General features: G+C 50.7%; 6 protein-coding genes across 6 annotated transcripts; 2 read left to right on the forward strand and 4 right to left on the reverse strand.

The window, feature by feature from the left end:
* Window positions 1–3: 3 nt before the first annotated feature.
* On the reverse strand, window positions 4–2,215 carry CONPUDRAFT_83015 (batten's disease protein Cln3). The gene is made up of 10 exons (XM_007771845.1): window positions 2,005–2,215; window positions 1,751–1,941; window positions 1,620–1,686; window positions 1,493–1,565; window positions 1,342–1,441; window positions 1,019–1,286; window positions 945–958; window positions 874–894; window positions 491–819; window positions 4–389 (listed from the first exon to the last, which is right to left on the reverse strand). Exons 1-10 carry the CDS (start codon window positions 2,090–2,092, stop codon window positions 173–175), a joined length of 1,368 nt encoding a protein of 455 aa, XP_007770035.1. The 5' UTR covers window positions 2,093–2,215; the 3' UTR covers window positions 4–172.
* A 478-nt stretch (window positions 2,216–2,693) lies between these two features.
* Window positions 2,694–5,810, reverse strand: CONPUDRAFT_137942 (DEAD-domain-containing protein). Its single transcript, XM_007771846.1, has 8 exons — window positions 5,634–5,810; window positions 5,519–5,579; window positions 5,240–5,451; window positions 4,979–5,177; window positions 4,159–4,916; window positions 3,730–4,095; window positions 3,183–3,677; window positions 2,694–3,127 (listed from the first exon to the last, which is right to left on the reverse strand). Exons 1-8 carry the CDS (start codon window positions 5,772–5,774, stop codon window positions 2,882–2,884), a joined length of 2,478 nt encoding a protein of 825 aa, XP_007770036.1. The 5' UTR covers window positions 5,775–5,810; the 3' UTR covers window positions 2,694–2,881.
* Window positions 5,811–6,312: 502 nt separating this feature from the next.
* CONPUDRAFT_106308 (uncharacterized protein) lies at window positions 6,313–8,363 on the forward strand (the record flags this gene model as incomplete). The annotated part of the gene is made up of 6 exons (XM_007771847.1): window positions 6,313–6,408; window positions 6,473–6,661; window positions 6,716–6,871; window positions 6,931–7,753; window positions 7,801–7,952; window positions 8,009–8,363. Coding segments are annotated over exons 2-6 (1,641 nt in total), but the record flags the coding sequence as incomplete, so codon positions are not given.
* Window positions 8,364–9,105: 742 nt separating this feature from the next.
* On the reverse strand, window positions 9,106–12,083 carry CONPUDRAFT_83017 (uncharacterized protein). Its single transcript, XM_007771848.1, has 8 exons — window positions 11,735–12,083; window positions 11,559–11,660; window positions 11,367–11,485; window positions 11,001–11,307; window positions 10,842–10,942; window positions 10,629–10,785; window positions 10,413–10,576; window positions 9,106–10,353 (listed from the first exon to the last, which is right to left on the reverse strand). Exons 1-8 carry the CDS (start codon window positions 11,793–11,795, stop codon window positions 9,535–9,537), a joined length of 1,830 nt encoding a protein of 609 aa, XP_007770038.1. The 5' UTR covers window positions 11,796–12,083; the 3' UTR covers window positions 9,106–9,534.
* A 658-nt stretch (window positions 12,084–12,741) lies between these two features.
* CONPUDRAFT_106313 (membrane fraction protein) lies at window positions 12,742–14,031 on the reverse strand. The gene is made up of 3 exons (XM_007771849.1): window positions 13,790–14,031; window positions 13,282–13,712; window positions 12,742–13,222 (listed from the first exon to the last, which is right to left on the reverse strand). The coding sequence occupies exons 1-3, from the start codon at window positions 14,023–14,025 to the stop codon at window positions 12,927–12,929; spliced, it is 963 nt and encodes a 320-aa protein (XP_007770039.1). The 5' UTR covers window positions 14,026–14,031; the 3' UTR covers window positions 12,742–12,926.
* Window positions 14,032–15,937: 1,906 nt separating this feature from the next.
* Window positions 15,938–17,457, forward strand: CONPUDRAFT_58864 (phosphoglycerate mutase-like protein; the record flags this gene model as incomplete). The annotated part of the gene is made up of 7 exons (XM_007771602.1): window positions 15,938–16,066; window positions 16,123–16,384; window positions 16,436–16,491; window positions 16,551–16,685; window positions 16,741–16,888; window positions 16,949–17,277; window positions 17,335–17,457. 7 exons carry the CDS (start codon window positions 15,938–15,940, stop codon window positions 17,455–17,457), a joined length of 1,182 nt encoding a protein of 393 aa, XP_007769792.1.
* Window positions 17,458–18,480: the final 1,023 nt, after the last annotated feature.

Genomic DNA, 18,480 nt, shown 5'->3' on the forward strand with positions numbered 1-18,480 from the left:
GAGGGGGGAAGCAGGTGTGATCCGGGCGGGAGCAGCATTATTAAGACCGAACAAATAATTGATGAATTATCGTAGCCGTGGTGTCTCTCAGGAAGCCTACGACACGAGGAGTAGTGCAAAGCCCAGACACAAAGAGAGAGGATGAGAGGGAAAGGCTGAGTCGCTGGAAGGGCTATAGGCCCTTGCAGAGCGTCTTGCCCCGCGAGACCTGGGTCTTGCAAAGTTCAAGCTCGGTTGGGACGGCGAGCAGGGAGGCGAGCAGGATGCCTGAGCTGTCAGCGAATCCAATTGACCCGATCCTGAACTCACGCTCTTGCTTGGCCTGCTCGAGGTTGTGAACCGTAGACCGATCAGGTTCCTCTTGATTGATCCGGTAGAACACGTTCACGCTGCACACGAGTTGTCATAAAACAAATGGGGGGCAAAGTTAGCATGCAAAAAGACTGGGAAGGAGAATGTGCGAAGAACGTGTGGGTAGATAATAACTTACTATGCGAGTCCGCCGCAGATACCTTCTATTCCAATAAGCAGGAAAACAAGCGCAAAAGAGCGACCTTCACGGTCCTCTGAGAATATGCCGAGCGCAGACTCAATGACGAGCACGAAAAGGATACCGAGTTGGACAAACGCTGGTGCTGGAAGGAGGCGCTCTGGGATGGGTGGAAGTCCAAAAGAAATTGAAGAGCGCGAGAGGAATACAGACGCCTGGTATACGAGCTGCCAGAGGGGGTAATAGTCCCGGACGGAATGGATGATCTTGCTGAGTAGCCAATACCGACTAGGATCAGGCACGGGGTAGAGAAGGGTTGGTGCGACTCCCTGTGAATTGTATGAGCGTCCTGAATACTACTTCGTTCGCTCTGGATATCTCACTTGGTTAATGGTATATTCGAACTGCGAACGTCAACGAAGTTTCGTTAATCATTATCATCAAGTTCACTCACGGTATAGACGCAGACTTCAACCGAGAGAGATTAGGAAAGCATCTCATTGGCAAGAGAATTATGAAGTGACGTACACAACGGCAGCATATACTTCATTAGCATCGGCTTCACGAGCCTCCACTTGTCGGTGGCAGACAAACTGACAGATTTCTCCAAGCGAGAAGTAGCTGCGCCCGAGGGTTCGGTACCAAGTAATCTTGATGTTTCAACGCCATCTCCTTCTTCCTCGATGGCCTCTGGGACAGTTGCGGTAGAGTATGTGCGAGACATTCCTGGATGTAGGAATGTTGCAGGGCGAGGAAGGAGAAGGTAGTAGGTGAGAGGCAAAATGAAAGGGAGTACCTAAACCACCAACTGTTTATACATCGCCCAGTTTCGCTTGGAGTTGAGAACTTACCGACGAAATGCCAACACCGGTGCGTACACCCCAGCCTCTAACCTCCCACCAAAGGAAAGCACCGACAAGTCCTGCGCCGCCTGTTCCGGAAGCGAAGTATCTAGGGAATACAAATGAATATGGGAAAGGCGCTTTGTTACATGCTACTTACCCTACGCTGTGTCCGCCAACAGATGGTGGGCTATATGTCGTGGAGAGTTGCAGAAAGGTGAGCTCGCCAAGTCCTAATGCAGCCAAATTAATCATAGGTATTTTGGCATATGCATACATAGTCTTACCTGACGAGAATGATGCGAGACAGATGCCCAAAAGTCTGGCATATAGGCTTTCATATAGAGCGACGACCTGTCGAAGTAGATCCGAATTAAGGCGAAGATTACAGGGGAAGCTGCGCACATCGAACACTCACCAACATCCCTACAAAGCTGAGCAAACAGCATCCTATGACTCTCCGTGCATACTGGATCTTCCCCTTGAGCAAGTACGGCCACCCAATCTTTGCTGCGAGAGCCGGGGCGATATTGCAGAATGCGATGATACCCTTCGGTGTCGAAGGAGGGACGAGGTCGAGCGCAGCCGAGAGGATTATAACGTAGAGTACTGCGCGCACAAAGAAGACGATCAGTCGTCGCGTTACGGATCATCACCTGAATGAGAGCCGACCATTATTTATGAGTCCGAAGAGGAAGAAGGAAGCGCCTAAACGAAGGAGGCTCTTCTTCTCGGCTGTGAGGGAAGACCATTTGAGCATGCGGAGCCGACGAAGAGATCAATTATAGGATTATGGGAGTTATGAAGGAAATGTAATGTCAAGGAGAGAAGGAGAATGGTCAAAGTCGGATTGTGATTCGGGTGCTGGTGGGGAAGCAACGGAGGTGGCGCGCGGGGACGGTGCAGGGCGGGACCTCTATTATGTACAGGCTCGAGAAGCTCACCTGGATTGGGCACCGAGGCATAGCTCGAGTCTTCCCGAAGATCCCCTGAGCTGTCAAAAACAGAGTCCACTACACTGTATGATGGCCGTACGTGGGTCATTGGCGCGTCTTCGGTTTCGTCGTCGGGAAGCCCTGTCAACTCGTAGCTCTCTTCAGTCCTGGTCTGAATGTCGAGAGATGCAGCGCGCATTCAATGCATACGAGCCCTCAAACGAGGATGTCGGCTCTGAACCTGGCGAATGGAGCGTGCTAGTTCTCCCCTAGGTGACCTATCTATATCAGAGATAGCAGGCAGGATCGTCGCACAAGATCGTGAGCAGAGGAATCTCAAAAGTGTTGCGACACCACTGACAGCTTTTACGGATATAGTCAACTGACTGTGCTTGATGCAAGTCTGCTCAATGACCCCCCTAAAATCACAACAGCCACCAAAGGTTCACAAGCGCCTAGACGTCTCAAGACCGTTAACGACGCATACATGTTCAATGATAATAGGATTGGACCACCAAACATAGCATACTAGCTTGGCTAACTACGTCACTGTGGGCAATAGCTCTACGCAGAACGTCATGACCAGCATCATGCTGATCCATGTCAGAGGGTGGTCATCTTTGCCGTAAGAGACGCAAAGCCAACTCTTCCTCGTCGTCAAGGTCTGCTGATTGCTGTCTTTTGCTCTGGTCGGGAGTAACTCCTTTCCTTCGTTTCGAGGGAGGTGCCTCTTCAGGCTCACTCTCGCTTGCGCTTGGAACATCGAGATCAGGAGAGCTGTAGCCATCGTCTTCTTCAGTAGAAGCAATGGCAGGCCCCATGCCCTCGTCGCTCCCGCTATCGTCCGCGTCAGGACGAGACTAGAAAGTTTATCTTTAGTTTTAGAAGAGGGCAAAATTGCATAAAGGAACTCACCCCCCGCTCCCGCTCCTTCTGCTTCCGCTTCTTTTCCTGCTTCTTTGCCTTCGCCTCCAACTTGTCCTGCAAGTCCGCCACCTTCAGCTTACTCTTCTCTCCTTCCACAAACACCTTCCCGGCCTCCTTTGCGCCCTCCATGCCCCCCTTGTAAAACTCGGACGGGTCGACCATCTCGTAAATCTCGTGGGGCTTGCCCTCGTCGTCGAACACCAGTTTTTGGCTCAGTTGGCCGTACTTCGCGATCGCACGCTTCGTGCGCGAGAGCTTCTCCTTGCGCCTTGACAAGTTCGCTGCCTCGGCCTCGGCCATCGCGTCATCCTCATCGGAGCTCCCGGCATCGGAAAGGTCGTGGTCTGCGCGTTTGAGGGTGATGAAGTCCTCCTCACCGTTCTCCTGCCCATCTTCGTGTTCGATCATCTTCGTGTAGTGGGCTGAGAGGATGTTCTGGTTTTTGCGCTCGAACATGCGATCGTATTTAGTACGAACACCCTTCTACGATGAAAATGTTAGCACGTATCCAACACAACAGCAAACTAGGACGAACCTTCTCAGGTATTGATTTATCTTCTTCTCGCTGCACGTCGATCTGCTGTGAATTGTCATCAGATAATCGTTCTTCGTCACCCTCTTCCACGTCCTCAGAATCGCCTCCGCTTCCATCATCATCACTTTCTTCGGCCTCTGATGAGTTTGCGACCTCTTCCTTTTCTGTCGCAATGTTGATGTCGAGTTTGGCAACATCGTGCGATGCATTTTTCTGCTTCTTGGCCAGCTCGCGACTGAGGAATTTGATTTTTGGTGCTCCTGGCAAACCCAAAGACTCGGCAAAACTTTCCACAGGGAGCTCATCGAGCTTAAATATCGATTTGTCCTTCTGCAAGTGGACAGACCGCACATATGATACGAAAGCCTGAGAAACGAGCGAAATGTTAATTGTCAATAAAAGAATACATCCTAGGACAACCAGACGTACTCGTTGACCCAGATACTTAATTTCAGGCTCTTGGAAGGCAAGGTTCTGCAACTGATTTTGTATGCTCTGAGTTTTGCTATCCCGGATCTTGATATTCTCAATCTTGATCCCCTTCTTGTCGAGGGCGGCCTTCATGCCCTCCTCTTCGCTCGGCAGCAGCAAGAGCAGTCCCTTGCCCGCACTATCGTACCGCGCCGTTCGCCCAACGCGATGAATATACGTATCTGCGTCCTCGGGCGCGTCAACTTGCACGACCCAGTCAATCGATGGGAAGTCCAGCCCTCTGGCCGCAATATCCGTCGCAAATAGTACCGCGTTTTGCATACCCGTGAACCTCGCATACGTGTTCAATCGTGCTGTCTGCTTCTGTTTTCCGTGCAGGTGGAGGAGCGGCACGCCGGGCTGCATGCGGCGGAAAGTCTCGAAGACGAAGCGAACTTGCTTCCCGCTCGAGAGGAAAACAATCACCTTGGACTTGAGGTGCGTCTTGAGGAAGGACCAGAGCACGTCGAGTTTGCGGTCGAGAGGGACGATAGAGAAGTGCTGCGAGAGCGAGGAGGGCATGGTAGATGAGGAGGTGACGTCGCCTACGCCAATGGGGATGGGGTCATTGAGACTGAGACGGGCGAGTTGCGCGACAGATTGGGTCTGGGTAGCTGAGAAGAGAAGGGTTTGGCGAGATTTGGGGAGGTGGGAGAGGAGTGCGGAGAGCGTTCGGGCGAAGCCCATGTCGAGAATCCGATCAGCTTCGTCAAGAACTAAATGTGTTATGATGTCTGCGTAAGCGTCGAGATAACGGAGGACTAGACGTTTTGCGCACCAAGCATCTGCAGATTATCCGACTCAAAACCGAATGTCTGGTCCATATGCTGCAACAATCGTCCTGGCGTAGCTACAAGGATGTTCATGCGCGACAGACGTTCCCGCTCATCCTTGAGATTCTTGCCACCGATGACCAACCCAGCCGAAAAGCCATGATAGCCGCCTATTGATCTGAGAACGTCAAAGATCTGGACTGCCTAGAGCATCACAGGTCAAGGAGCGTTGGAAAGGTGTTGTCGAACCAAAGGGCGGGACGTACCAGCTCACGAGTTGGTGATATAATTAGTGCTCCCAACCCATCCTGCGGTCCCCACTTATTCCGATAAAGATTCTCCAGCACGGGGACGAGAAACGCGAGTGTCTTGCCGCTGCCCGTTCGTGCGGCGCCAAGGATATCTTTCCCTTGTAATGCGAGGTGTATGCTGGAGGCTTGGATGTCTGTCATATCCACGAAGAACGCCTTCTTAAGACCTACGTCGCGTGCGTATGTTAGCTTAACGCAACAGAAAGCCCCTAGAGATATGAGCAAGTACCGTACCACGTTTCGTGTAGTTTGAAATAGGTAGATCGGCGAACGCTCGTGAAGAACTCGTAGCATCCTGTATTCAGTCTTTTCAGTTTGACGATGAAAGCCTCTATAAGACTTTACGCACATATTCAAGGACAGCCTGCTTGAGTGCATTGAGTTGCTGTTGTTCCGAGATCTTTTTGACTTTACCGGCTTTGACTGCTGGGCGTTGCCTTTTCTTTTGATTCTGCTTGTTCGGATTTGAAGGGCCTGCTAGGGCAGGCATGGCTTTCGTTGAATGAAAGTACAGACGGGGAACGGCGAGACTGCCACGGAAATGACAAGTCTAGCGTCGAGCAAGAAGATAAAATAAAACCTAACCCTATGTGCATAATGCATCCGAAATCTCGGAGACTCAAGCTCAAGACTTCGGAACCAATCATGCACTTGACTTCCCATTGTCGCCTGCTCTGGGATATGCAATGTCTGACAGGACCACCCCTCCTGCCTTGTCTAACTTGACCAGTGTAGCGAGTGACAGTCCTCTCAGCTACCATTATCAGGTTGATGCAGGCGCCGAGTCCAGGCGCATCAGAGTCGCAATTATGTCCAACACCTTGATGCCTTGCTCTGTCGATTCTTGGTTCAAGCAGCATGCACAATCCCCTCAACTGAGCGACTCAGATTATGGCGAGATTCTTCGTGCTCTGGAACAGGAAAATATGTGGGACCAAAAAGGGTGGTCAGATATCTTGGGAGCCATTGGACGCGAGGAGACAGAGGACAACGCTTTCCTCTATATTTCGAAGATAGCCGCTGCCGTTGCAACACAGATTCACAAGAAAGGAATCCAACAAATCGGCCAGGCCCAGAATGCCCCTCACGATCGCGAAGTTCCTTTACACGCGTGGTTGCCCGATGTTCGTAGCACCCTCCTCCACTCTCAGATTGTCGATCCCCGCACAAACCAGTCTGATCCTATAGACGCGCCGACTTTCGCCGAGGTTGCTCATTAACATGCGTTTGGACAATATTCAATATGCACAGCTGCAGGCCGTGGAGCTGAAGGAACCTCGTCCCAGTGGTCGAAGCCGTGAAACGTCAATGAAATTCTCCGACGTTGTTGCCATCGGAGAGGTCAAGCTAGGCACTGGTGCAGACGACAAGCGAGACGTAGGCTTGTCCCGCGATTGATTGAATGGCGTTGTTCACGCAGTGCATGCCTAGAACGAGCTAAAGGTAACTGGTGGCGCCACCGAGATTTTGTATAACGATCCTTGCCGGCGTTTCGTCAATGGATTCACCATCGAGTCTAACTTGATGCGACTATGGCATTTTGAACGCAGCCACGTATGGATTTCTGACAGTTTCGACTTTCATAAAGTACGTGCATCAATTTTCCACATTGCCGGACGCGCGATTAACTGACCTCTCGAATACAGGAACCCCAAGTTTTTATACAGTTTCTCTTGTATCTCCTGTTTTCGTCACCCAAGGAACTTGGATTCGATCCCACTGTTCGTCGGTATATCAGGAAAGTTCCAATGCACTCTCAGGCGACAGAACAGACCGGCGACCCGCCTCAACCCGACGAGCATCGATGGGAGATTGCCTACCGCTATCAGGTTGGCAACCAATTCTTCCTCGCAGAGGGACCTCCTATCTATGAGGAAGCTGCACATCGGGTTACGTCTCGGGCAACGCGGGTTTGGCGTGCGCGGAAAATGACTCTTCCTGATCCCACTGATGGACAGGACTATGAGCTGAGCCAGGAGCAATACGTTGTCAAGGATGCTTATCTGTACGAGGATGCAGCTTTGGAGAGCAATATTTTGGGTCGAATTATGTCGGCGCTCAGGGCTGTCGAAGGAGTAGATCCAGATACCAGAAGGAAGTACTGCGAGGATGCACCTCGCTACTTCATGCACTACGAGCTTGACGAGGTTGTCAAGCTGCCAAATGAAAATGAAGACTGGGCGGAGGATGACTTGACGAGCGATAATAGCGCCAATAAAAGGACTACCTCTACTCCTACTCCATCTCTTCGTTGTCCACATCCGGAATCTGCATGCCACAGCAGCTCGCACCACAATGAGTTCCACCCGAGACCTTTTAATAGTGGTGCCGGGAAGACTACTTTCTCCCAGCAAGCACTTTTCCGCCGTCGCAAGCACGTCCGCACGGTGTTTACGCAAGTCTGTCAAAGCATGTATGAGCTAGACGACTGGGAGACATTTCTTCGTTGCATGAAGGATGTCACGCAAGGTTCTATCATAGACTCACTGTTCGTTCATTCTCTGATTTACCAATAGCTTTATATTATATGCGCCTTGCGGGATGGGTACACCGTGACATCAGTGGTGGGAATATCTTATGGGACCCTGTAGCTAGTCAGGCGAGGCTCAGCGACTTGGAATATGCTCGGCCGTACGAGGAAGTTGGAGAGGCCCATGACTCGAGGCCAGTGAGTATATCGAACCCTCTGTCCTTCAACAGAGCTTTACCTGACCATTTGCCCAGGGTACTCTCGCGTTCATGGCCGTAGAATATCAAGAACGCAGGTATATCTTCAATCCAATCGCAAATCGTCGAAAACCCATGGACGTCGTCAAGTTTCAGCAACCTCGGAACATCCCGCGTCCGTTTGCCTACAACTTCTATCATGATCTGGAGTCGCTTATGTGGCTCTATATCTGGTTCATGATTTATCACCCTCCTGTTCATTGCGTGCCAGAATCGAAGCTGGATTCGGGCGCCTCTGCCGAAGCTCTTCTCGCAGTGGGCGACGAATACTTCAGCTGTGGTATCGATGGCAGCATTCCTCGCTATAAGATGCTAGAACATGGCTGGGACACCATCGAATTACTCATGTACGAGGCCCCCGTGGAGATCGTATATGATAAATGTAGGTTCTTGCTTGCAGGGCTCGACACCATCACGCATATCTCTCAAGCGTATCGTGAGCTTGAGAGGTTCGCAACCTCCGACAATCGGTCCACACCTCATCTTGCCTGGAGGGCCAACCAATTCTCTACAGGAATATATAGGAAGTTCCGCGATGTCTTTCAGACGGTTCTCGATATGAAGGAGGCAGACTCAGCCTTTGGTCATGAAGTCCTTCTCATGCGTCAGCTGAGTAGCGATTCTCAGTCCAGGAAGCGGTTACACACTACAGCGGAAGATCCAGATAGTCCAAGTGAAAACAAGGCGGAGAGGAATAAGAAGAAGCAGAAAACTGAGTAGCTAACGCATTCACTACATATGCACAGGCTATGATACCCGTACCAGTCCGTATGGTATATCATCATATTTTCTCAAATGGACCCATGCAACTTCGGATATGCATTTAAAAAAATTCAGATTGAGGTGTCCAGATAATTATGACCAGTTGCGCTAATTGTCCACCAATACGACTACTGACAAAGGGCATAAACACTGGTGCAATTTTCTGTCGCTGTGCTTTTGACGGAAATCTGCTTTCCCCGTGAGCGTTTTCAAGCTCTACCATGTTGCCTGGTAATTCGGGAGAGCGTAAGGAACATAGGTAACATTCGATTGTAGCCGATATGTTTGAATTGCAGGCTGGTGCAATGGCCTAGGTAAACGTGGTGCGTAAATGTGGTGCGATGCGGACTTGAGGAGAATGTCCGTGAATGCAAATAGACGATGAGGCTATGATACACTAGCGAAGGTCCTCGTAATAATTATGTGCATGCGAAAACAAAGACAGTTGCAATGACCTTGATGGTGGGGAATACTTTCCGTGATATTTACCTAGTCGATATGGAACGAAAACAAGGCAAAATCAAAGTGGAACCGGAAGAAACAAAAAACTTCATGCGTGCTGCATCCACCAAACCTCCGAAGGTGTTGAAAGTAGTATATGTAGAAGTATATAGATAATGAGAAGGAAGAACATAGCGAAGTGATAGCGCACAGCGCCCGAGTGCAGAGAAAAATTCGAGTACCTAGAAGTGGAAGTCTAGTACGTCGACCATGTTCAGCGTGAGCGTAGAAAATTTACTCTTTGCCATAAAACGTTTATTTTATTTTTTGAGGGTAGACGCCGAACTTGCGATCGCCGTAATCGTAGCCCCGCCGTGCGTCTTGCCCACAGGCACCGGCGGTGGCTTCCGTCTTTTGGGAGGTGCAGGCGCTGGTCGCCTATGCGTCCTCGATGCCGTCGGAGAGCTAGGCGGAAGGCTCAAAGCCGATGGTGACGGCGGTAGTGGCGCATCGAGCCACGAGCTATCCGAGCGCAGCACCCGATCGTCCGCCGAGTTTCCTTTGTCTTTCCGCCTCGCTGACGAACCAGAGGCCAGGTTCATGCCGGAGAGGGCGGCCGTGGCAGTGGCGACGCCGCCGACGCTATCAGCACTCGGTCGCCGCTGGTTCTCCTGCGGTGCTGCGGTGCGCACGACCAAAGGTGCGGCGGACGAGGGTACACCGCGCTTGAGATTTTCAAGACTGCGCTTTGATTTAGCCTTTTGTCGCGACTTGAACGATGGCAGTGAAGCTGCCCCCCACTCCGAAGCGACGGCACCGGGCGATGACACAGAATCCTGCGATGTCGCGGCGATCACGTCCGCGCTCGGGCTGGGTTGCCTAAATTCCCCGTTGATCCCGCCGTTATTATGAACGCCTGCGAACTCGCGGTCTTTGGTCGTCTTTCGTAGCTGTACACACCATTCCCCAGTCAGACATCGCTCGACGAGCCGCTTTGTTGTAGGGTTAATATCTCGAATGTTTGCATTTGAAAGCAATGATTCAAGGGCCATGACAACCTGCGGACGCTTATATGGATATTCTCGTAGCTGTGTCTTCGTCAGCAGCGGGTTTAGCACCCGGAGATACGTGTGCCGCAGCTGAGGCGGTGATACCAGCGTGAGTAAGTTGGCGGGCATGGATTAATAAAGGGACCCACCGATTCGTTCTCCTCATCCAGGTCCACCAGCTCACGCAGGAAGACGTCGACAAGCACGCAAAGGTCGTTAGTATAAAAATACTCCGAAGTTCCCTTAGTTGTGAAGAGGTTGTACAGGAGCTTCAGGACGAGCAGTTGCATGCACAAATCTTCGGCGGACCGGGCTAAGTGGGTAGGTAAGCCCTTTCGTTCTTCGTAAACTATCTTTGTACTCACTAGCTCGGTTCAGCATAAATATTAAGTTTTCAGCAAAGGTCTTGCTTTCTCCTAGGCGAGACATAAGGATGTTCATGACGCGGTTCTGAGATGATGAGGCGTTCTGTTTCGTAGCGGGCTCAAGGCCGGCGACCATAAACTGTTCGTTGAGTGCGACCTGGATGCCGTGAGGTCAGCCGGAAGCACAGTCCGAAACTGGTATGTGGCACTCACAATAAGCTTAATAACAGAGTAATTAAATGTTTCATCTGGCATGAACCGTGTCTCCTCCACAAGATCGAATAGGAAATTGATGAACGAGTCGTCGAAAACGCCTAAAGTCAGATGTTCAGAGTGAGTGGTCATTCCCAAGGTTACGTCGAGTGTACCCACGAAGGTCTTGTATGGACAGCTTCTGGACTCTGCAGACCTCATAAAGAAGTTTGACGCCTAAGCTCCTCAACTTTGCTTCGATGGCTATTGGGCCGATGCTAATGCTCATTCGACTGGACATCGAGGACATCGACTGGTTTCCAACATAGACATCTTCGACATCCGGGTCTATTGCGACAAGAACATGGTCCATAAGAAGTGGGATAAGAGGCTGCCATCGCTTCTGAGAGCGAAGAAAATTGTTTTGACGTCGGCCATAGAGAAGTAGAATGAAGTAGAGGACAAGTTGAGAATGGGGATTTGTGTTCTATAGGCATAAGTTGAGAAACAATCTCAAGGCCAGATACTAGATATTAGTCGTCTCACCGATTTGATATCCTCAGTAATTAACTCGCACATCCGCTCCGAATGAAACGTAAAGAGCTCCGAGTCGAGAAGGAGGTTGCACGCATGCTCGAACTGTAGTGGACTTTGCAGGAACTGTTCTGCCGTTATGAATGAGCGAAAGTTCTTCAAAGGGGAAGCACTCAAACAAAGACATGCTAAAGATAGACATACCATGATAGGAAGCGCACAGAGCAACAAATCTATGAAGGGCAGCATCCAGCATCGACAGTGTCGCCGTATTGTCGCTGGGTACGCGCAGAATATCCTCGAGCTCTGTCAGTTGCGCACCACATTCAGTACGCGGCTACGAAGTGACCAAGCATGTATGCATGTGCATGGTGACGCACCGGACCAAAACTGCTGGGCATTCTCGATGAGGTAGACGATCCCGAAGCCGTCCTCTGCCATTAGGTTGACCTTTGAGTCCAAGGACCGGACTTGCATTACTAGGCTCCACTTGAGCGAGAGCGGTGCTGTGGGTATATTATTATATTTGGGATAGGCAAAAGCTAGGGCGCAAAAGTATGAAGATCGCGGTACGGCTCCAGTTGACGCTAGTTGCGTGCGATTAGGCAGATCGTGCCTGAGACTGGTGTATGGTAGAGTTTGCGATGACGTTGAGCTGCTTGTGTGGACTCAAATGCAGACTTCAATGAAGGCAGGGAACATGAACGTCGTAAAGAACCTGAAATTTGCGTGGGTGTGGTAGTGGTTCGGGGCGAGCGAAGCGATGAGGAGGCTGCCGTTCGCGCCGTGAGGTAAACGGCTGTGTTGTGTGTTACAAGCAATTCTACATTGATGGCTCCGCGCGCCGAACTTTCCGGTCCCGCCGATCTGCCGAGATATCCACTTCGCCCCTATGTTATCGACCATCTTCACGAGATTCTGCGACAAGCTTCGCGCCGAAAATACAATCCTGCGCACATCAGCCGCACAACACCAAAAGGCACGATGCTAGTTTTGGAGTACACTGCAGCAGCTGTTCCTTCCTCCTGACAGGATCCACTACCTCATGGCATCCAGGATTGCCTCGTGTACTAGTATCTTACGGTCGTACCGTTTCCTACCATTTCACACTTCCCCGCAATCACTCACAATGAAATTGTAACCCCTGAATATCTTCTGGCGTACGCAACGTTGTGTTCTAAGAAGGTAGCCTCATCTTCAGGCCCAGGTTTGGACCAACACAGCGTCAAATCTCATCCATATATTGGCGGTTTATGTCTACACCTTGCCTAGCGGCAGACAAACCACATCGAACCTACTTCGTGGTTGAACTTGATCGCCACCAAGCATTGGTCTATAATGCAGTGCTTCCAGGCGATTTTGTATTTGCTGGAATACGAATATGGGGACTGTGATAAGCGCTGAGCTCGGACGTTGATTGGTGTCTGTCTCGTATTACATGGGAATCGTACACTCTACTTTGTAAATCTAATGATAACAACAAATGCGACCGAGTCTTCAATGCAGGATATTAGCAGTGAGATGAGGGAATAATAAATGTAAGCAGTGAATATGTCCAGGCGAGCGAATGTTTCATCCTTCCAGGGCAGCGACTATGCCATACGCAGCACCAGCCGCCGCGCCGCCGACAAGTAGCGTGCTAATAGCACCCCACACATAACCTCCTGCGCCAGCGCCAGCACCCGTTATTCTTGCTTTCACGGCGCCAAAAATAAGTAGGACGAGGCCCGTGAGGATACACGAGTAGAGGAGGGCAACCTTGGCGCGTTTGATGAAGAAATACGGAATAAGAGGTATGATGCCACCAATGAGGTAACCAAGACCAATCGTCAAGGCCGAGATATATAGACGTTTTGTTGGGACTTCCTCTGCGCAAGGTGACTGTATAAGTCTCCCAAGTAAAAATGCATAAATACCAGAAACGTACCCATTCCCTCTCCGAACTTGAGCAAGAAGGGCGTCAGACCGACGTCCTTGCTCCATCGCAATGACGCGGACTCGGTATCTGAACTTGACGAGCCGCCGTCCATGCCCGTGTCGACCTCGACGTCACGCAGGCATTTGGTGACTGCCTGAGCGGTGGTCTCGTCGATACCAATAGGGCCGAGGACGCCAAACACCTCGCGTTCCATCTCGCCCTGACAACTCCGGAGCACTCGGGATGCTGTGTGCTTCTTGAGGTAGCGGTAGTGGTCACGCTCCGCCTGCGACGCGAGGAAACCGCCGATGCCCATCGAGATGGCGCCGGCAATGAGCTCGGCGATGCCGCCCAACACGACCAACTTCGACTCGCCGAGCGACGAGAGGCCGGCGGTAAGCGCGAAGGGGACAGTGAGGCCATCCGAGAGGCCAATCACGCTGCGAACATAGCCGAGCCCGGGTTAGCGGACCCAATGACGACATAGGATAGTTCAAGCCTTCGAGGGGGTACGTACACATCTCTGACAACATCTGGGTCGATGAGTGTCCGCTCGTCGTCGTCCTTGAGCTGCTTGCAGCATACGCCGCCTTCGCGACCATGCATATCGCATTTTGTTGGGAGTGGAGGCTCAGGGGCCCCATTGGGTGCCTCTAGTGACCACACCGGTGGCTTGGCGTTGGCAGAACCAGCGTTTTCACGTCCTGGGAGAGGAACAGAAGGTGCACCGTTGGAAGTGGGGGCAGAGGCCATTGAGGAGGGGAAGATTTGAAGTGCGTTGAATGTGTTCCGGAGAAAACAGCGAGGAGATGAGGTTATATACGAGGCCGCCGCGACCTCGGGGGCAAATGTGGAATCGTGTTTCGTCCCGAGGATGAAATGCCTCGACGCTCATTGGCTTTCGCTAAACCCTAACCCTTAGTCAGACGGTTTGTCTTATGTCAGGTTTCCTCTTATGGCGAGCGCTTCACGCCTCGATCTGTCCAGACGCTGTCAGTCCAGCCCCGTTCCAAACAACCACCTTTGCTCCCATACCACCCGCAGACGTTTACTAACATTAGAATATGCTTTATCATGTTGACATAGCCTTTGTCAAATTTCTTGATGCTTCGTCAAAAGTCAAAGGCGGGTTTACCCAAACGCAAGTTCGTGAGTTTGCACGCGTACACCTTCGGCTTCATGCTAGTTCTCAGGGCCTAGCTGACATTGATCAACTCCGCTCCCCATTTGCCACGTCTCAAACCAATTAAAAAACTGAAGCGGCTGCATATCGGTTCGTCGTGCCAGTAGAGGTCTCTGATTGGTTATCGCTCGGAAAGATGAGCGGACGGTGATAAATCACACTCCCAACGGCGCGCGATAGGCGTCGTCGGGAACTCCATGAGACTCCATGTGCTCCAGACCGCATTTTGGCTGCATGTTCAACATTTGCATCTAATAATAGGCATCTGCTGCCGTCAATCTATGCATTCACGGAGTTTGCAGGTGTCCATCACCATCATCTTCGTGTTGTTTTGTCGGACTCCGATGTCCTATCATTGACTTACTGTCTTCTTGATTCCAGCTAGGATCAACCTCATCGGTCAACCATTCATCCTTTGCATTCAGATGCCGTTATCAGAGTTTCATAAATGGCGGGGGCCATAAGGCTCTTTTACTCGACCTCGTTTTAGCGATGTCTCTGGGCGGCTCTATCTTGACGTCCTCCTGTGTCTTCTGGTATATTACGAGGACCACCAAGGAAGGTGATCAGCCCGTCGCGATACCAACGTCCATCTTGGTGAAGTCCTGGTACGGCGACTCCTGGTCCTTGGATGGAGCATCAACAGTGCCACTGTTTCACCCCGAACTTCCACACTCGCCTTCATAACTATCATCTCAGAGCCATGACACCCACCATTTGGCAAATAATAGGCTTAGGTTCGTTACATTAGGATTCCTTATTATTATCCTTGTCCAAAGCCCCATGGATTGGTATCGCCTCATTCTCGTAACAAAGATGGTCAAGGTCGTCGTGCTTCTCGCTTTACTCTTGGCTTTCATAGCCCTCTGCCCTCCGTCTCATGGGCACGCACCTCGGCTTGGTCTTATTCATCGTTTAGCTCCGCTCACTGACGCCATGCTGTGGGCCGTGCTTGTCGCAAACGGGTGTAACAGCCTTACTTGAGCGCCTGTGGCGAGGGACAGCGGCCCTGGGCGCCTTGCCCAGTTCCAACTTACACATATTATATCACAGCGCCTATTGTACATGGTGCAATCATCACATCTATTTCTATCTCGGCAATGTACCTTGCTCGTCTTCATCTCCAGACAGCTCTGGAAGTGCGCGGAATCCGTCGATGCTTGCTGTTGGGAAGCAAGGGACACCCTTGCCTAAGCTGCGTTAGTGTTACTTCCTAGCAAAGCGGTGCTTATACAGTGCCGCCGCACTAGCCTCAGGCGACCATTCGGCGCTCGCGTTTCATATGATGGCTGACGGTCTTAGCACACTAAATGCCAAACGAGCTCACGACGCATACTTCGGGTTCCGATACTCTTGCTGAGCACCTAACTCTTTTCTTTCTAGCACGAAACACCGTCCAAGCCAATGCGATGTGCCCGAGACGCTATATAAATCCAGCTTGAACAAGCGAGTGCACCTCATAACAGCCCATTCGAGATTGCCATGGTCAACGCTACAGCTCACGGACTCATAGGTGTAGTTCTGCTCGCCCGCCACGGTGACAGGACGGAATACTATCAAAATCCTTTAACATACAACTCCAACCAGTCGTATATCACTCCTCTTGGTTCGGTAGGCGTCATTCCCCTCGCGCCCTTACTCGACTCTGAACGAAGGGTCAACGACAGGTCCAAGAATACGAGCTCGGCTCGTATCTTCGCTCGGTGTACTTGAACAAGTCCTCCCCGTCTTACATCTCGAACATCAGCACGGATGTCGCCGACATAAATCAACTTTACATTCGCTCGGACGCTGGGGGCGGCAATGCTATCCTCAACTCAGCTTACAGCTTGTTGCAGGGGTTGTATCCTGGAACCACGGCCTCAAGTATCACACTTGCCAACGGTACCACAGTGACTGCACCTCTGCAAGGATATCAGTACATCCCAGGTAAGGTCACATTCTATGAGACCAAGGACTCGCTTCCTAACATACGATTAGTGGAATCTGTGGAGCAGGACCTTATACCTTCTTTGACGAGTTGGATGGACTGCCAGGTATGAATCATGATAACTCTCCTTATGCCGTCCAAAGCTAACCTAAGATGTTAATCCAGTACTTCCAATACCACGTCAACCGAACGTATGATTCTTCCCAATATTTGGAAATCGCACAGGAAGCACAGCCGTTCTTAGATGCAGTCGTACCTTACATTGATGGAAGGAGCAACAACTTTACCAACATGTGGAATGTAAGTGACATTCCTTTTCCGCAGGGTTCTCCGACTTTGACACGGGGTTTGCTAGATCTACGACTATATCAACGTGCAGTCCATACATAACAAGACCTACAACGATGCGCTTCCGCCGACGTTCCTGGAGCAAGCGCGGTACTATGCCAACCAGCATGAATACCTGATGTTCACCGACAGCGCCTCCAATGCCATAGGAGAGAGTAAGCCACTAACCCACAGTCTTCCTCAGTAGCTCAAGGACTGACTTGACGAACCCACAGTTCCCATTCGGACTCTCCTTCCCGAGCTCATCTGGTCCCTTGGTAATATGTCTGCCAACACGAGCCCTGTCAAACTCGCCCTCACCGAGCTGGACTACAAGCCGTTCATCAGCTTGTTCAACGTCACCAACGCGACGCTTGGTGACCCATCCATCGCCGGAATTGCGAACTACGCGTCTGCGGCGGCGCTCGAGCTTTCATATGGCTCCGGTGGCGAGCCCGAGATCAGCCTCAAGTTCAAGAATGGCACCGAAGATGACGAGCTACGCCCATTGACGATGTGGGGTAACTCAAGCGTGACGCTGAAACAGTTCATTACCATCTTGGACGTACGTGGTGCCCCGTCTGCATACTATGAGGGATGTTATTGATGGTCTTTCTTATAGAATACGACTGTTAACAGCACTCACAACTGGTGTTTCTCGTGCAACCAGACCATTCTCAGGGGTTGCTCAGTGTACAACTTTAGCACCGACCCTTTCCTGAACCCCGGTTCAGCCAACCCATAGACTCCTTTCTATGTTTGTAGCGTGGCAGATCAGGGCGACGAATATTCGTAGTTATTGTTGAATTAAACATGAGAGTTGAGGGTGTCTGGTACTTATTCATTGACATTAGCGTTGCTACTTGTCCTTAATTTTATCTTGGCCTAAATTTGACTCTACTAAGTATCTTATTACCGAGGGCTGTGTATGATCCAGCTATGACTGGATCTTTGGGCACTGCCATTAGATATAAGTAATGTATATCGACCTGGGGGCCATGGGACGAACAAGGTCGCAGAGATCTGATATTTGTATCTTTGCAAGATGTAACGACATCAACATGCATGTTATGCCTCGTTTGATCTCTTTCTGTCAGAGCCATCACTAAATCGGGGGAAAATTTTCGGGGCATAAACGAGGTTATCAGTGTTATAATATTACCGTTGATAGAATCCTGTATGACCGTAAATGGCGAGGATTCAACATTGGTTAAGCGTCAGCCCACAATATGAGAACAGAATATAGTAGAATATCATATCGTCGGGATCTTACCATCGAGTATCATATAAGTGTGAGCTTACCGTGGACCGAAACTCAAGGTAAAATCACTCGCAATATGTGGGAGCATAACAAGCCGGATCTCATTTCGAAGGCAACATGATCATTAGATTATAAGAAACTGCTCATAAATCAGTGAGCCACTAACGAAAGCACGCTGAGTAGTAGAAGACTGACCTCTACAATGCATCAAAGCCAGCCTTGTCAGCGAGCGCTTCGTCCTCACCCCAGATACTTCTCTCATCTGCCTGCTCTGCAGTATCCATCATCAGTAAAAGTACGGTGGGATAGTGGATCAAGTGGGCGTCACGAGATGGAGTCGATTTAGGCAAGGGAAGATGACGGCTCCCGAGGCCTTGTAGGACGAACAGTCAGCTCGTTCCGGATCGTCAAAACGCGGCCAGCTCGCAAGCGAATTAATACTGCTAGACGCTGGCACTTAAACGTTTAAAAACCGATAATTTTGATCGTCGCTCTCCTCAAAGTAGG

This window comes from Coniophora puteana, assembly GCF_000271625.1.
Source record: "Coniophora puteana RWD-64-598 SS2 unplaced genomic scaffold CONPUscaffold_8, whole genome shotgun sequence".
In the NCBI taxonomy this organism is placed as follows: Eukaryota; Fungi; Basidiomycota; class Agaricomycetes; order Boletales; family Coniophoraceae; genus Coniophora; species Coniophora puteana.

Excerpts from the sequence above, each read along its gene's own strand:
- CONPUDRAFT_83015 (XM_007771845.1), bottom strand. The coding sequence starts at position 2,092 with ATGCTCAAATGGTCTTCCCTCACAGCCGAGAAGAAGAGCCTCCTTCGT. Across the intron at positions 1,442-1,492 it reads GTTGGCGGACACAGCGTAGG|ATACTTCGCTTCCGGAACAG; the intron begins GTAAGTAGCATG and ends TGTATTCCCTAG. Across the intron at positions 390-490 it reads ATCTGCGGCGGACTCGCATA|CGTGAACGTGTTCTACCGGA; the intron begins GTAAGTTATTAT and ends ACTCGTGTGCAG.
- CONPUDRAFT_83017 (XM_007771848.1), bottom strand. The coding sequence starts at position 11,795 with ATGGCAGAGGACGGCTTCGGGATCGTCTACCTCATCGAGAATGCCCAG. Across the intron at positions 11,661-11,734 it reads TGCCCAGCAGTTTTGGTCCG|AGCTCGAGGATATTCTGCGC; the intron begins GTGCGTCACCAT and ends CGCAACTGACAG. Across the intron at positions 11,486-11,558 it reads TCTGTGCGCTTCCTATCATG|AACAGTTCCTGCAAAGTCCA; the intron begins GTATGTCTATCT and ends TCATAACGGCAG.
- CONPUDRAFT_137942 (XM_007771846.1), bottom strand. The coding sequence starts at position 5,774 with ATGCCTGCCCTAGCAGGCCCTTCAAATCCGAACAAGCAGAATCAAAAG. Across the intron at positions 5,580-5,633 it reads AGCAGGCTGTCCTTGAATAT|GATGCTACGAGTTCTTCACG; the intron begins GTGCGTAAAGTC and ends GACTGAATACAG. Across the intron at positions 5,178-5,239 it reads TATCACCAACTCGTGAGCTG|GCAGTCCAGATCTTTGACGT; the intron begins GTACGTCCCGCC and ends GTGATGCTCTAG.
- CONPUDRAFT_106313 (XM_007771849.1), bottom strand. The coding sequence starts at position 14,025 with ATGGCCTCTGCCCCCACTTCCAACGGTGCACCTTCTGTTCCTCTCCCA. Across the intron at positions 13,713-13,789 it reads CCAGATGTTGTCAGAGATGT|CGTGATTGGCCTCTCGGATG; the intron begins GTACGTACCCCC and ends CTATGTTCGCAG. Across the intron at positions 13,223-13,281 it reads CAAGTTCGGAGAGGGAATGG|AGGAAGTCCCAACAAAACGT; the intron begins GTACGTTTCTGG and ends CACCTTGCGCAG.